Below are 12,088 nucleotides of genomic sequence, written 5' to 3' on the forward strand. Positions count from 1 at the left end.
GTACTCGTTGTGCATGAGTCATAAATTGTGGGGTCAGCACCACTATAGACACTGCTGGATGCCTGGCCTCGAGTTATGGTGTTGAGCATCGATGGCTGCAGACAAGCCGGTGGGTGGTAACGCAGAGCGCACAGCCGAGTTCTCGTGCCTGTCAAACAGTTCTCTGACAGCGGGTGTGTCATGACGTCAGGCATCATCGCACACTTTTGAGACCTCTCTGGCTACGACAATATATACCGGTACAGCTCGCATATCGCAAATGTTCCTCTCTAATTCTCAAAACCTTATAACCGATCTCGACGATCAGAATGGATATCCCCGGTTATGACGCGTTGGCATACTATGCCACACCACCGAACAGCTACATTGGCACCGCCATCTTCCTTTCCTACATCGTCGCAGCACTTTACGCGACCGTTACGATTACCTACTCGCTGTATTCTCAATACACAATCATATTTAACGCGTCCAGCACGGCAGATAATGGAAAACTCGATACAGCAAAGGCCACGCGAGCGCGTCACATTAAGATTTACGCGTTCATCGCTTCCATAAGCTTCGCAACGTTATCCTACCACATGCTCATGTTCCTGATTACACACTACCTGGAATGGAGTGGAGACCAGAGCCGCAGCTTCAGTAATGTCAGCCTAGAAAAATTGAAGAGGTGGATGCTAGGATCGACCCTGTTCCAAGATTTTGCTCAGGATCTGGTCAAAGACGCGCCGAATGCGGTATGGACTCAGGCTGCGATTCTGGCGACGTGGTTCTGGAACATATACATGGGGCAGAAGGGTAGGCATTTCACAGACTGAAAAGCCGAGGGTGGGCTAACGTACATTCAGCAAGAGCACGCCGATACGACACGTCTACGATGCGCACGTACATCCTGCTCGGCCAGACCCTACCCATTTCCTTCACGGTCTCGCTTTTCCTTATCCAGCTGCATCTTTCGTCTCCAGATATAGCTCCGACATCAGCTGCAAGCGGCGCAACTAACCCCGGCTCAGCACCCAAGCGCCGCAGCCCAATAGCAACGCTGCAAATTCCGAACATCCTTCTCAATGCGGCTCTCCTCGCTCTTCCGGCTCTACGATCTAATTCTGTCTTCAGCTTACTGATTCTTCTAACACGCGCTGTTCTGTTACTCCCGTACTCCTCAACCATGAGTCTGAGGGACGCAGATGTCGTCAAGTGCATCACAGTGTCTGGGGGCTTCGCGGTAGCAAATGCTGCAATGTTGAGGAAGGATCTCACACTCGGTGGTGTTTTGGGATCCTTAGGAGGCGGCGGGTATGCAGTCAAGGCTTTGGGCTGGGATGTAGTATTGGGACTAGTACTGTATCTAGTATTGGGTTGGGGTGGAGGAGTCTGAACGGCATTGGTCTCAAATGATACGAATTGACTTCACGTTTATATTCGATGCAAGACCTCAGTTCAGGGCAGCATGACGAAAAGGGTGCCTAAAGGTCCTCGCAATACCGTGAGGCTCCTACACGAAAGATCATGACTCTGTGAAGTGCTCCAGGCGGTTGTGAGCCAATTTCTCCACTGTTGTGTAAATACTCAGTATACGGCAGGAGTGTGATTTTTTGGTGACGATAGAGTATAGTCAAATCTACGGTACCAGACGACAAGCCGCAAGGCTCACCCTTATCTCTCACCTTCCGTCTTCTCCTGCTAGAATGGCCTCAGGTTCTGCACGGTAACAGGTGAAGGTGATTTGCGAGGTAAGAGACCAAGAAGGCTGGATCCACCAACCCACTAGCAGGATATATAAACCCATACTCTCTTGCAATCTTCCTTCCACTCTACACCATCCCAGCCACAAAGCAACCCAAGATGGGCGACAAGCAACCCGAGACCATTGAATTCAACACGAGCGACGGAAGCAACGGATACCTGAGTCCCGAATACGTGAGCCGTTTCAGGCATGCAGACAAGAACTTCGAGAGCCGCGAGCAGTATATCAACGCCGCCAAAGCAAAACTGTTCCGTTGTCCCATAACGTTCAAGACGATCATGGAGACAACCGATGCGATGGAAGCAAGACGGCTTGGGAGTATGGTGGCGGCGGGGATGCCTGATGACCACCAGTGGCACAAGGGTAAGTTACATGATTCAGCCTGGAAACTAGTTTTCAATGAATCACAGAAGCTAACACTTCTTAGATAAGTATCGCATCTACCTGAATGGAGACTGGTTGAAGTTCACAACATCAGAGCACGCGGATGAACTGCGACGCAAGCTGCTGGCAACTGGAAAGGCGCGGCTGGTGTACACTGGCCCCGATGACGACAAGACCAATCCCAACAGAGGGGTAAAAGAAAATATAGTTGGGAGAGTGCTAGAGGATGTCAGGGCAAGACTGAGGCAACAGAACGCTGTTGAGGCTGGGACGAGCTCGATACCCGCGCCCATAGGAGGAGAATCAGAACAAAAACGCAAGGCACAAAGCCTCAAAGAACTCGAGGACAAGGAGAGGGCAGCGAAGAAAGCGAAGCAAGCGTGAGTTGGCAGAAACCCAAGTTTGGCCTCTATCCATACTGACTTCCTTTGCAAGACACCCGCACTCGCCCGCCACCGATCTTACCGCAGACAACGAAGGTTCAACAACGCCACCGACAACGAAAAATAAGGCAAAAGGATACACTGTCCTGGAAATCAAAGTGGAACTGAAGCTTCAAGTAGGGGATTCCGTGTTTACTCTGGTCTGAAAAAGGAGAGGCTGATCGCCATGCTCACTGCTGGCGAACATGGACGCCGAAAATCTGTATCATGTCGCACGCCGGTACGGCGCAAGTGAATAAAACCAGTTTTTGTATTGAGCAAACCAGGATAAGCGATGCTGCAGGTTCTCGAGCGAGACGGTATGCCTGAAGGTCCTTATAGTATTTTAAAGTTTTATGCTCAACCGCGAGAATGTGTGAAGTGCTCCAGGATCTACTGAGACGTATAGGAACAACGTGTTTGCCTCACATGTATGCTGCAAGCAGGCAGCTTGTAGTGGACTCTGACTGATAGCCCTGGATGATTATAACAAGCTGGAAGGATGTTGGTGGCTAACTATGAATAGTAGTGCCGATAAGGCTGCCCTAGGCTTCAACCGACTAGTCGAATAGCTCTACGGCTAAGTCACCGAATGTTTAAGCGTCCATTTTGCGAGCGCAATAGCTTTTCAAACCTGGACGTTGGCTCCTACCTAGTAGGCTGCAATTTTGGGGAGAAGGATGAAGGTCCAGCCCGACAGCTACATGGTCGTCGTGGAATGTTTTGCAGCAATCTCTGAGCCCATGAAGATTGACATGGTCACACAAGAGTAAAAGTTCTGTTGCCATACAGAACCAAGTCTCCGGCAAATTAAAAAAGTGCATCTTCTGTTTTCACGGCCAGACAAAAAGGCAAGGCGGCGCCGAGCGTTAGCGAGTTCGCCGCCTCTGCCAGCCGCTCAGCGGCACCCCCCCATTAGCATGGCCCCTGCACTAAGGATGACACGCTCAATCAAAGAGAAGCTACCATTTTTTTGCTCTTGGTCTGGCGACTGAGACGAGCTGCTAAGAGAGTCTGGATGACTTCAGGTGAATGATTCGCTGCATACAGATGGCTGTGAAGTAATGTCGTCTGCAAAAGGTTGATATTTGAGTAGGTGATAAAGGGTCGCTGGAGCCTGACGGAGCAAAAAGACAAGAAAAAGAAGACTAGCACGCGGCTCGAATGCCACAGCTTTGTCGGAGGAGTCAGAACAAGAGCAAAAAAATGGTAGCTTCTCTTTGATTGAGCGTGTCATCCTTAGTGCAGGGGCCATGCTAATCTTCTCTGTATCGTTTCAAATTGACCAAATGTCCGAAGACGAAGTAGAGCAAAATTTTGTTGTATATAATGACGAGTTGATCATGGGGCGCAGTCATGGGTGCGTGCGCTGTGCATAGTGCAGAAAACCGGGTCGGTGGCGGGTAAGCTGCGCAAAGCCGGGAAAATTGGCTAGCCTTGAACTCCTGATTCGACAAGTCCTTTGGCGACTAGTGCGTCCAGTGATCATCAGAATCCTGGAATGCTGGTCATCATGGGCGGGCACAGCCCGCCATGATGGTCGCCATTCGAGGAGACATCGTCTGCGTTCAGAACCTGGCGTTATATCATCTTGTATCCAGGATTTATTCGCCATCTCTTGTTATGTTCGATACAAGGCCTCCAGATCCATGTATACATCAGGTCGGAAGGAATAGTTTCTCAATGGCAGGTCAGGTACCTAGGTAGTTGTCGCTTTGATCAGATTAGCTGAACTATTAGACGTATGATTAGCCATTTGCGACATGGCAAATCGTAATCTTTATGCTCGCGACATGTTTTGTCGCTGTCCAGCAGCTTTTGATCCGTTTGTATGCATTTTCCCCAGTAAATGGTTCCAACTGAAAGCGGTAGATTCACGGCGAGTGTGAAAAGAGGCCAGATATTCTGAATCGAGACGAAAAGTTAGTTTGAGAAGCGCAGAGTTCTCAATAACATCTGAGTAATGTCAGGGAAGAAGCAATGGGGTGGGAGATGACAAGACAATGATGTGAATTTGCATTTACCCCTCCACCCCACTTGCATTCGCGAAACCGGAAGGCACGTCGCAAGCGCGAGGCAGTCGCGCATGCCAATGCAATGCTTCAATCTACACGCAGAGATTTCAATACTCAGTCCTCTTCTGAACGGTTTATCCTAAAGCACACATGTTTCAACCAAGTGAGTCGCCAAGTGAGGAGAAAAGGGTATCATTGCTACATATCTACTCCTCCAACAAGTCCATCACCAACTGCGGAATGACTTGCACACCTTCGCCCTGTATCGCGCTGATCGGCACAGCCTGCACGTTGCGCCGCCATGCATGCTTGCGGTTGCTAGGGTGCGGCTGCGCGCCCTTGCTCACTTCCGCCAAATAAGCGCGAAGAGCCTCAAAGTTGGCCTGCGTATCCGGCAAGTCGGCCTTTGTCGCGACGACAAACCAAGGCTTCGACGAGATCGGTGTAGTGGTCAGGAAGGGCAAAGGCTTTGGCGACGGGTCCAGATGCGGTGAATCAATAAGATCAGACGCGTCACTGGGGGGCGGGCTGGCACCAGCGGGTCTGTATGTCACCGTCCTGCGCTCCGTCTCGGCATTCAGTTCCTTGCCGCGTAGAGTCTCGTACTCGGACACTTCGCGCCAGAGCAGCTTGAGAGCTGCCACAGAGTCACCAGCAGACAAGTCGATGACAAAGGCGAGCACCGCGGCGCGTTCAATGTGTCGCAAGAAACCTAGCCCAAGCCCTTTGTCGAGATGCGCATCCTCGATAAGCCCCGGTACGTCTGCAATGGTAAAGTTCTCGCGCAGTTCTCCGTTTGGCCTGCGCGATCTGACAGCTGGTCGTCCTTTGTGGTTGTCGAGAACCACAGTCCCAACGTTTGGTTGCAGAGTGGTAAAGGCCCAGTTGCCGACTCGCGCACGGCTGTTGCTCAAAGCCCGAAGAAGCGTGCTCTTTCCAGCATTGGGGAGACCCACCAGTCCCAAGTCGGCCAGAATCTTCAGCTCCAACTGCAGTGATATCTTCAAGCCCTCATCTCCGCGCGTGGCCATCTTGGGCCTGTTGTTGAAGGGGGTCATGAAGTGGGGGTTGCCCAGGCCGCCCATGGCTCCTGCCGCTATCAACATGGGCGTCTCCATGTGCTTGTCCAGGTCCAGCCACATGGGTGCTTCTGGTTCGAGGGCGGCAAGATGCGATCGTCGTGGCGGGGGCAGCTTAGGAAACTTCATCCTGCTCAGCTCCGAGGGTATCGTCCCAGGATAGACCAGCCATCGATCTCTTCTGTAGCTTGGCTGACCCTCCTCCAACTCTTCCGCGTCTTCGTCTTGCTGCATCTTCCAGTGCTCCTCTTCCATTATCGCTACGGGGTCATGTCTCTGCAACTCGCGCACAATGGTTCCCACGGGTACCGTGATCAGGACGTCTGTCCCCCGCTCGCCACCCTTGACCTTGCCCTGTCCATTGCGCCCTCTGCCAGCCTTAATCTGTCGCCGGCGAGCAAGTTTATGCAGCGATGTCTCGCCACGAACTGCTTGTATGTAGACATTTCCTCCGCTGCCACCGTCACCACCGTTTGCAGGCCCTTCTTCAATATATTTCTCGCGCAAGAACGAGACGCAACCGTGGCCGCCGCCACCAGCCTCAACAGTCAGGATGCATCGGTCGGAAAAAGGCGTAAGGGCATAGTCGTCCGCTGCGGGGTCTAGTCGCGCATTCGGATGAGCGTCGGGCTGCTCAGCAGACGTAGAGTTGCATCTGAGCTGGATCGGAAATCGTTTACGAAGCGGACATGTGCGCGCAGCCGAGGCAAGCGGCACCTGGAGAAAGGCGGGATACAGGAACGGCGTCAGCGTTCCGCTTAGGCTATGCGGACGGGCGAACGACATGCGTTTGGTGCGAACGTGGCGTGGTCGGAAAGAGTGTTCAGTATCACGAATTCCAAACGCATAGAATCGCGTCGCGGAACAAGCGAATGACGGCCCCGGATCCGATGATCTGCATCACGCTTGTACAGCTAGTCCAGCATGCCTCGGCATCAGCAATACTCGCAACTACATATGGCTTCCTTCTATACATGAAACAAATATCAATTCTTGGCTCAGCTTTCATCACCATTTCAACAGACCCCACCTCGTATCAGTACCTGCCTCAACCATCAATCCGCCCCGCCCCAACCACCAGCCCCCATCATGATACGCTGTGCCTTACTCACCCTGGCGTCAGTCATGCTCCGAGTCGCCAAGCCCGAGTACTTCAGGTTTGGCGCGAAACTTGGTCTTTCCAGCAGCCAGCTTGTAACCCTCCATTGGTACCTCAAGTGGGCGCTGCCAATATGGGCCGTACTAGACCTCAATTCGGTGCTAAATCGGTTCGCCGAAAGACGATGGATTTGGAAGACGGATAAGAGTATTTGGAACTGGAAGCATGAAGTAGCTGTGGTAACAGGGGGCTCCGCGGGCATTGGGGCTTGCGTGGTCAAGAAGCTCACTTCTCACGGCATCAGGGTCGCGGTTCTGGACGTTAGCCCTCTGTCGGAAATCTTCACCAAAGGTCCGATGCGGCACATGATCGTTACGTTCCATATTAATCAAGGCAGATGAGCTTGCCCTCGTACGATACTACCAATGTGACATCACGTCGCCAGACAACATCCACCAAGCGGCGGAAGCCATACGTTCCGATTTGGGTTCGCCGTCTATCCTTATCAACAACGCTGGCATTGGCAACGCGTGGACCGTCAAAGATATTCCGCAGCAGAACCTGCGCAGGCTGTTCGACATCAATCTTCTGAGTCACTGGAGTACTGTCCAGGAGTTTCTGCCAGACATGCTCGCCAAGAGAAAAGGCCACATCATGAGTGTCGCAAGTCTTGCTTCCTTCGTTGCTTTGGCAGGCGCCGTTGACTACAGCTGCACCAAAGCGGCGCTCCTGGCTTTCCACGAAGGACTGACGCAAGAGATCAAGCATCGCTACAAGTGCCCCTCAATCCAGACCTCCATCGTCCATCCAAATTGGACCAAGTCTGCCATAACGTCGCACGAGGCCATTGCGCCGGGGCTAAAGAGCGCTCGCGCAAACATGCTACAGCCAGAAGAAGTCGCCGACGTCATGGTGAACCAGATAGTCCAAGTGAAGAGTGGACAGCTAATTCTAGGTCCAGCGTTGACTCCTAAAATCAGAGCACTGCCGCTTTGGATACAGGAGCTCGTTCGGGATAGCCAAGCCAACATCGTCACTGGAGACGGCTCGACAGCGAGTGGCTAAGTGCATGAACTGTTCCTTCGAGTCGATGATGACACGCGAGAGCGGCAGTTACAAACGGTGCGGCACGGGGCGTACCCGTTGCAGCCGCTTGGGGCCAGGAGCCTCACTGAGAATAGGGCAGGCTCCAACTAGAAACGCGGTGTCGTAATTTGGTCAACTTCGTTGGAATTTTGTCGCGCAGCCGAATCAGCGACGCAGGCGCCGTTGAGGCCGCTGAGCTTACAGAGGTCTGCGCCACGTCAATACCGGGTCGGCAATCGAACAGCGCTTCTTCTGTCGCTTTAGCGAAGTTGATAGTTGATATTTGCGCAGCACACCATTGACATGCGACAGGAATGCGACATCTTACCATGTTATATCCGATCGGGCGGCACATTTCCATAATGCGAACCATCGAGCGCCACAGCCGGGTTCCGAGCTAATCATAGGTGATGCTGTGAGTATTCTCGGAGTTGTATGCAGGCAACTTGGACTCAGCCCCGTGTTCTTACAGGCACCATGCAAGGTACCTCACACCAACCCCAACTCGGCCCGAACAAAGTGTAACCACACGAAGGACATCGGTCTTTGCGCAAGAGGCGCGGGACTGGACAGTTATATGTCGCTTCTTTGTTCTCTGTTTCATCGTTTCCGGGTAGCTGTTGTGTTGTGTCTGCCTCGCTGTTGCAACTCTGCTTTGCTTTCCTCCAGTCATTCGTTTCAGGTCGTGTGAGCATGCGATGGGCTGGTTCGCGGGAGTTGTTTTCGCCTGCTGCGCCGCGTCTTTGGTAGTGAGAAGTAATGTCGAATTTGATTGGAAGAGTAAGTGAACCACTACACGTGTTGTGGTAGTCCTTACTGATGCATCGACGCAGACGCAAGACTCTTTAATACATACATCACGAACGAAACAGTTCCTGCATTTCCGCGCCGCGATTTACCCTTTCTCAACGATACATGTACATCGGGAACGGTTCCTACTACTTCGAGTGCATCATCATCTACTCCTTATTCTACGTCAAAGTCAGAGGGCAGCACGACTTCGACCGTCATCGTTCCTGGAAGAACTTCCTCTCAAGAGCCCGATATTACGATAGGTTCCTTGGCGGTTGACAAAGGCACGTCGGTCAGTGGAAGTAATAATGTGCCTGTGAACACATCCACTAGAAACGACTCGTCGAGAGTATCGCCGACCACCACAGTGGTGCAACAGCCGCCAACACTTTCGCCAATCTCTTCGATCAACCCCAGACAGACTTCTACGTCCAGCTACATCTCTCAGGTTTCATCGAGCACAGCTTCTTCTATACATATATCATCTACTGTCAAAGGGCTACCAGTCGTTTCAGATACCAGGTCGACGGCGAGCAACCCTATATTTTCTACAATATGGGTGAACACAGATCTGTCGCGGGTCCCAAACACTCAACCGCCCACAAGCACATCTTCCTCTTTCATCTCCTTACAGAGTACTCCTTCTACAAGCCTACAACAGCCGGTCGGCGTCACCAAACTACAGCAAAGCACTCGAAGCAGCGCCTCAAGCCCGATGATATCCGCTACAAAAATCGCCAGACTACCGCAACACTCGGTACTCAGTCTTACAAGCTGGCTGAAATCGGGCAATCCAGAAATAACCACAGGTAGCAGTCCAGCCGCGATCACACCTTTGGCTACGCCGATCAGTGTCACGCCCGTCTCTCAAGCGACCAGTCTTTCTGGCTCAGAACCGTCAGAAGCCTCCGCCTATTCAATGATCTTGGGACCGTCTCTGAGCTCTATCCCAACCAGCGAAGCAGGAAACGAGACCAACCCAGCAATCGGGACAAAGTCTGTTCAGTCAAGCAGCTCACGAGTAGACAGCTCGGCTTCCGATTCAGGTGGTAGCGTCGCCATCTCTGCATCAGCCGCCCTTGGCGATATTCTTTTGTCCCGATCCTCGAGTCTCACGAAAACTATGATCGCAACCGATTTCACAGCTCTGGCGGCGTCGGTAACTCCTATATCACTACAGGCGACTGAGCTGGCAGCTTATCCTGCAGCGGAAAGTCGCACCATATCGTCCCCAGTGGCTCTTAGTACGATGTCCCTGGGAATGAACGACCTTTCGAGTACCAGCACAAATCAATCGTCTCCAAGTACAGTCGAAACATCTTCATTCAGTTCGCCAATTTACGGCTCTCTTACTCAAGCCATCATTTTCTCTACGACTAGCCACATTTTGAGCACCGCATCACCTTTCCAGTCTGTAAGGATCCCGACTGCACCAGTTGAGTCGAACCGTAACATTACTGTAACATCGACCACCGCTTCGACAGCTGCTACGACACTCTCTTCCTTCACCTGGCGGCACCCTTCCCTCTCAGTGTCTCTTGTTGGGTCGGGGAACATTTCGCTTTCCAGCGTCACCCAGACTTACACTTCTACTGGAACCGCTGCGGCCACTGAGCCGACCATCATCTCCTATGCCACTAGACCAGATAATATGCTCATGATTTCCAGAATCGGATCAGTGTCCTCCACCACCACATCTGCCGTTTCCTCTATCTCCACGACAACCAGCCCTCCCCCTATCTCAATCAGCTCTATTTATATATCAAAAAGCGCCACCACTTCTCCAATCAACACCTTTGTGACGAAGACAAGGATTCAGAGTTCGAGCTCATCCAATGACGTTCACACGGATTCAACAAGGACTCAAAGTACAGTCCGTACACCTACAAGCAGTCCTACCGAGACAGCGATTGCAGCAGCTCCACCCCAATTGACTCCGTCACAGACAGCCGGGGTTGCCATAGGCAGCACAGCTGGGGTTCTCCTTGCGATCGTCGCTGCGATCTTTGTTGCTCGCCGCTATCATGCAATGCATGCAGCAAAGTACGAAAGCTGGGGATCTTCAGGCGTCTACCCTAAAGTTGCATACTTGTACGATCCTTCGCTTGGCGAGAATGGTGGCAGAGATAGCGAAGATGACGAGACACTGGCCTTCATGTCTGGTGGTGCCACCGGACTACCATCAACTGGAAGCAGAACACCTCCTCGTGCGCCTCAGAATTCCTTCGATTTCGAATCTTGTGACTGGCATTACAACAGCCCTAGCAGCCCGTTCAGAGATCCTCAAGACCCCTTCCTGGACTGGCGAAGTAGCGATGCAATCAACTCACCAAGCGAAACTGCATTTGCTCTTGCTGCGGCAGTCGCAGAGTATGGGGCAGGTCCGCAAAAGCCTCTCCCGCCTGTGCCGCATTCCTTGACACCGCTCTTCCGCGATCACGTCATTCCGTCGCCAACTTTGAGTCCCATGGTCAATGGTTGCAGCTTGCGTCGCAGTCATGCACGATCGTCAAGGGGAAGTAGTGTCAGGAGTCAAAGGTCGCTGAGAAGTTTACGCGCCGGTCCTCCATCGAGTCTTGGTTCAACGGATCATCCACCGGGCTTAAATGGGCCGCAACGGAGTCTATCGTCCATCAAGGAGGGGAACGTCAAAGAGCCTTTCACAGACGCAATAGAGCATGATCTTCTTCTGCCAGTGGATGTTCAAACGGAAACACCAGATTCAGTGATAGTATACGCGCCGGTACCGAGGTCACCAATGCGACCAGCATTGTCAACCATACTGTCGGACGATCAAGCATCTACGGCTTCATTACCGAGTATAGCCGCCGCAAGATATCTAGCAGGTGCGCAGCCTCGATCAACCGGTAGCATACTCTTCCCTTCATCCAAAAACGACCAGTGCTCGTATGCTTCGTTCGTTTACAACAACAGCCTACCAACATCACACCCCGACCGGCCAAGGAGCGAGCAAACAATCACTCATGGGAGATACTCTCTTTTCCCTCCATGCCCGTTCACATCATCGAATTCAACGCCTCGAAATAAAGGCTGGGAAGAGATCAAACGTACTTCCAATAGCACATCCAGTCTCCACTCATCTTTTCCAACACCGCCTGTTCATAGTTTCGCTCCGCCGCAACCCAACTTCTCCCCTCCACCAGCGATTAAGAAACGCTCCTTGATCCAACTCCGCCGCAAGACGCCATTGTTTGGCACGGGCCAGTCTATGGTATCGTCACGAGATATATACACGGCTTCCTCTGCTACTCCTTTGGCAGTGAAGACGAGCTTAATGTTCGGCTCGAACAAGAGTCTTGAAGGCCCCCGGATGAGTTTGCTTGCCAAGGTGAATAGCATGAGCGATATGACAGACGAGACAGCCAGCCCAAAGAAGAGAAAAGGAAAGGAGCTTGGATACCGCGATTCGGTCTCCCGCAGGGTGGAGATGAGATCCCGATGGAGCC

General features: G+C 52.3%; 4 protein-coding genes across 4 annotated transcripts; 3 read left to right on the top strand and 1 right to left on the bottom strand.

The window, feature by feature from the left end:
* Positions 1-308: 308 nt before the first annotated feature.
* ACET3X_001681 (uncharacterized protein) lies at positions 309-1,375 on the top strand (the record flags this gene model as incomplete). The annotated part of the gene is made up of 2 exons (XM_069446999.1): positions 309-795; positions 846-1,375. The coding sequence occupies 2 exons, from the start codon at positions 309-311 to the stop codon at positions 1,373-1,375; spliced, it is 1,017 nt and encodes a 338-aa protein (XP_069311923.1).
* Positions 1,376-1,842: 467 nt separating this feature from the next.
* ACET3X_001682 (uncharacterized protein) lies at positions 1,843-2,717 on the top strand (the record flags this gene model as incomplete). Its single annotated transcript, XM_069447000.1, has 3 exons — positions 1,843-2,107; positions 2,172-2,508; positions 2,564-2,717. 3 exons carry the CDS (start codon positions 1,843-1,845, stop codon positions 2,715-2,717), a joined length of 756 nt encoding a protein of 251 aa, XP_069311924.1.
* Positions 2,718-4,752: 2,035 nt separating this feature from the next.
* Positions 4,753-6,487, bottom strand: ACET3X_001683 (uncharacterized protein). The gene has a single exon (XM_069447001.1). It carries the CDS (start codon positions 6,428-6,430, stop codon positions 4,772-4,774), a length of 1,659 nt encoding a protein of 552 aa, XP_069311925.1. The 5' UTR covers positions 6,431-6,487; the 3' UTR covers positions 4,753-4,771.
* Positions 6,488-6,733: 246 nt separating this feature from the next.
* ACET3X_001684 (uncharacterized protein) lies at positions 6,734-7,808 on the top strand (the record flags this gene model as incomplete). The annotated part of the gene is made up of 2 exons (XM_069447002.1): positions 6,734-7,094; positions 7,141-7,808. The coding sequence occupies 2 exons, from the start codon at positions 6,734-6,736 to the stop codon at positions 7,806-7,808; spliced, it is 1,029 nt and encodes a 342-aa protein (XP_069311926.1).
* Positions 7,809-12,088: the final 4,280 nt, after the last annotated feature.

This window comes from Alternaria dauci, chromosome 1 (assembly GCF_042100115.1).
Source record: "Alternaria dauci strain A2016 chromosome 1, whole genome shotgun sequence".
Lineage (NCBI taxonomy): Eukaryota > Fungi > Ascomycota > Dothideomycetes > Pleosporales > Pleosporaceae > Alternaria > Alternaria dauci.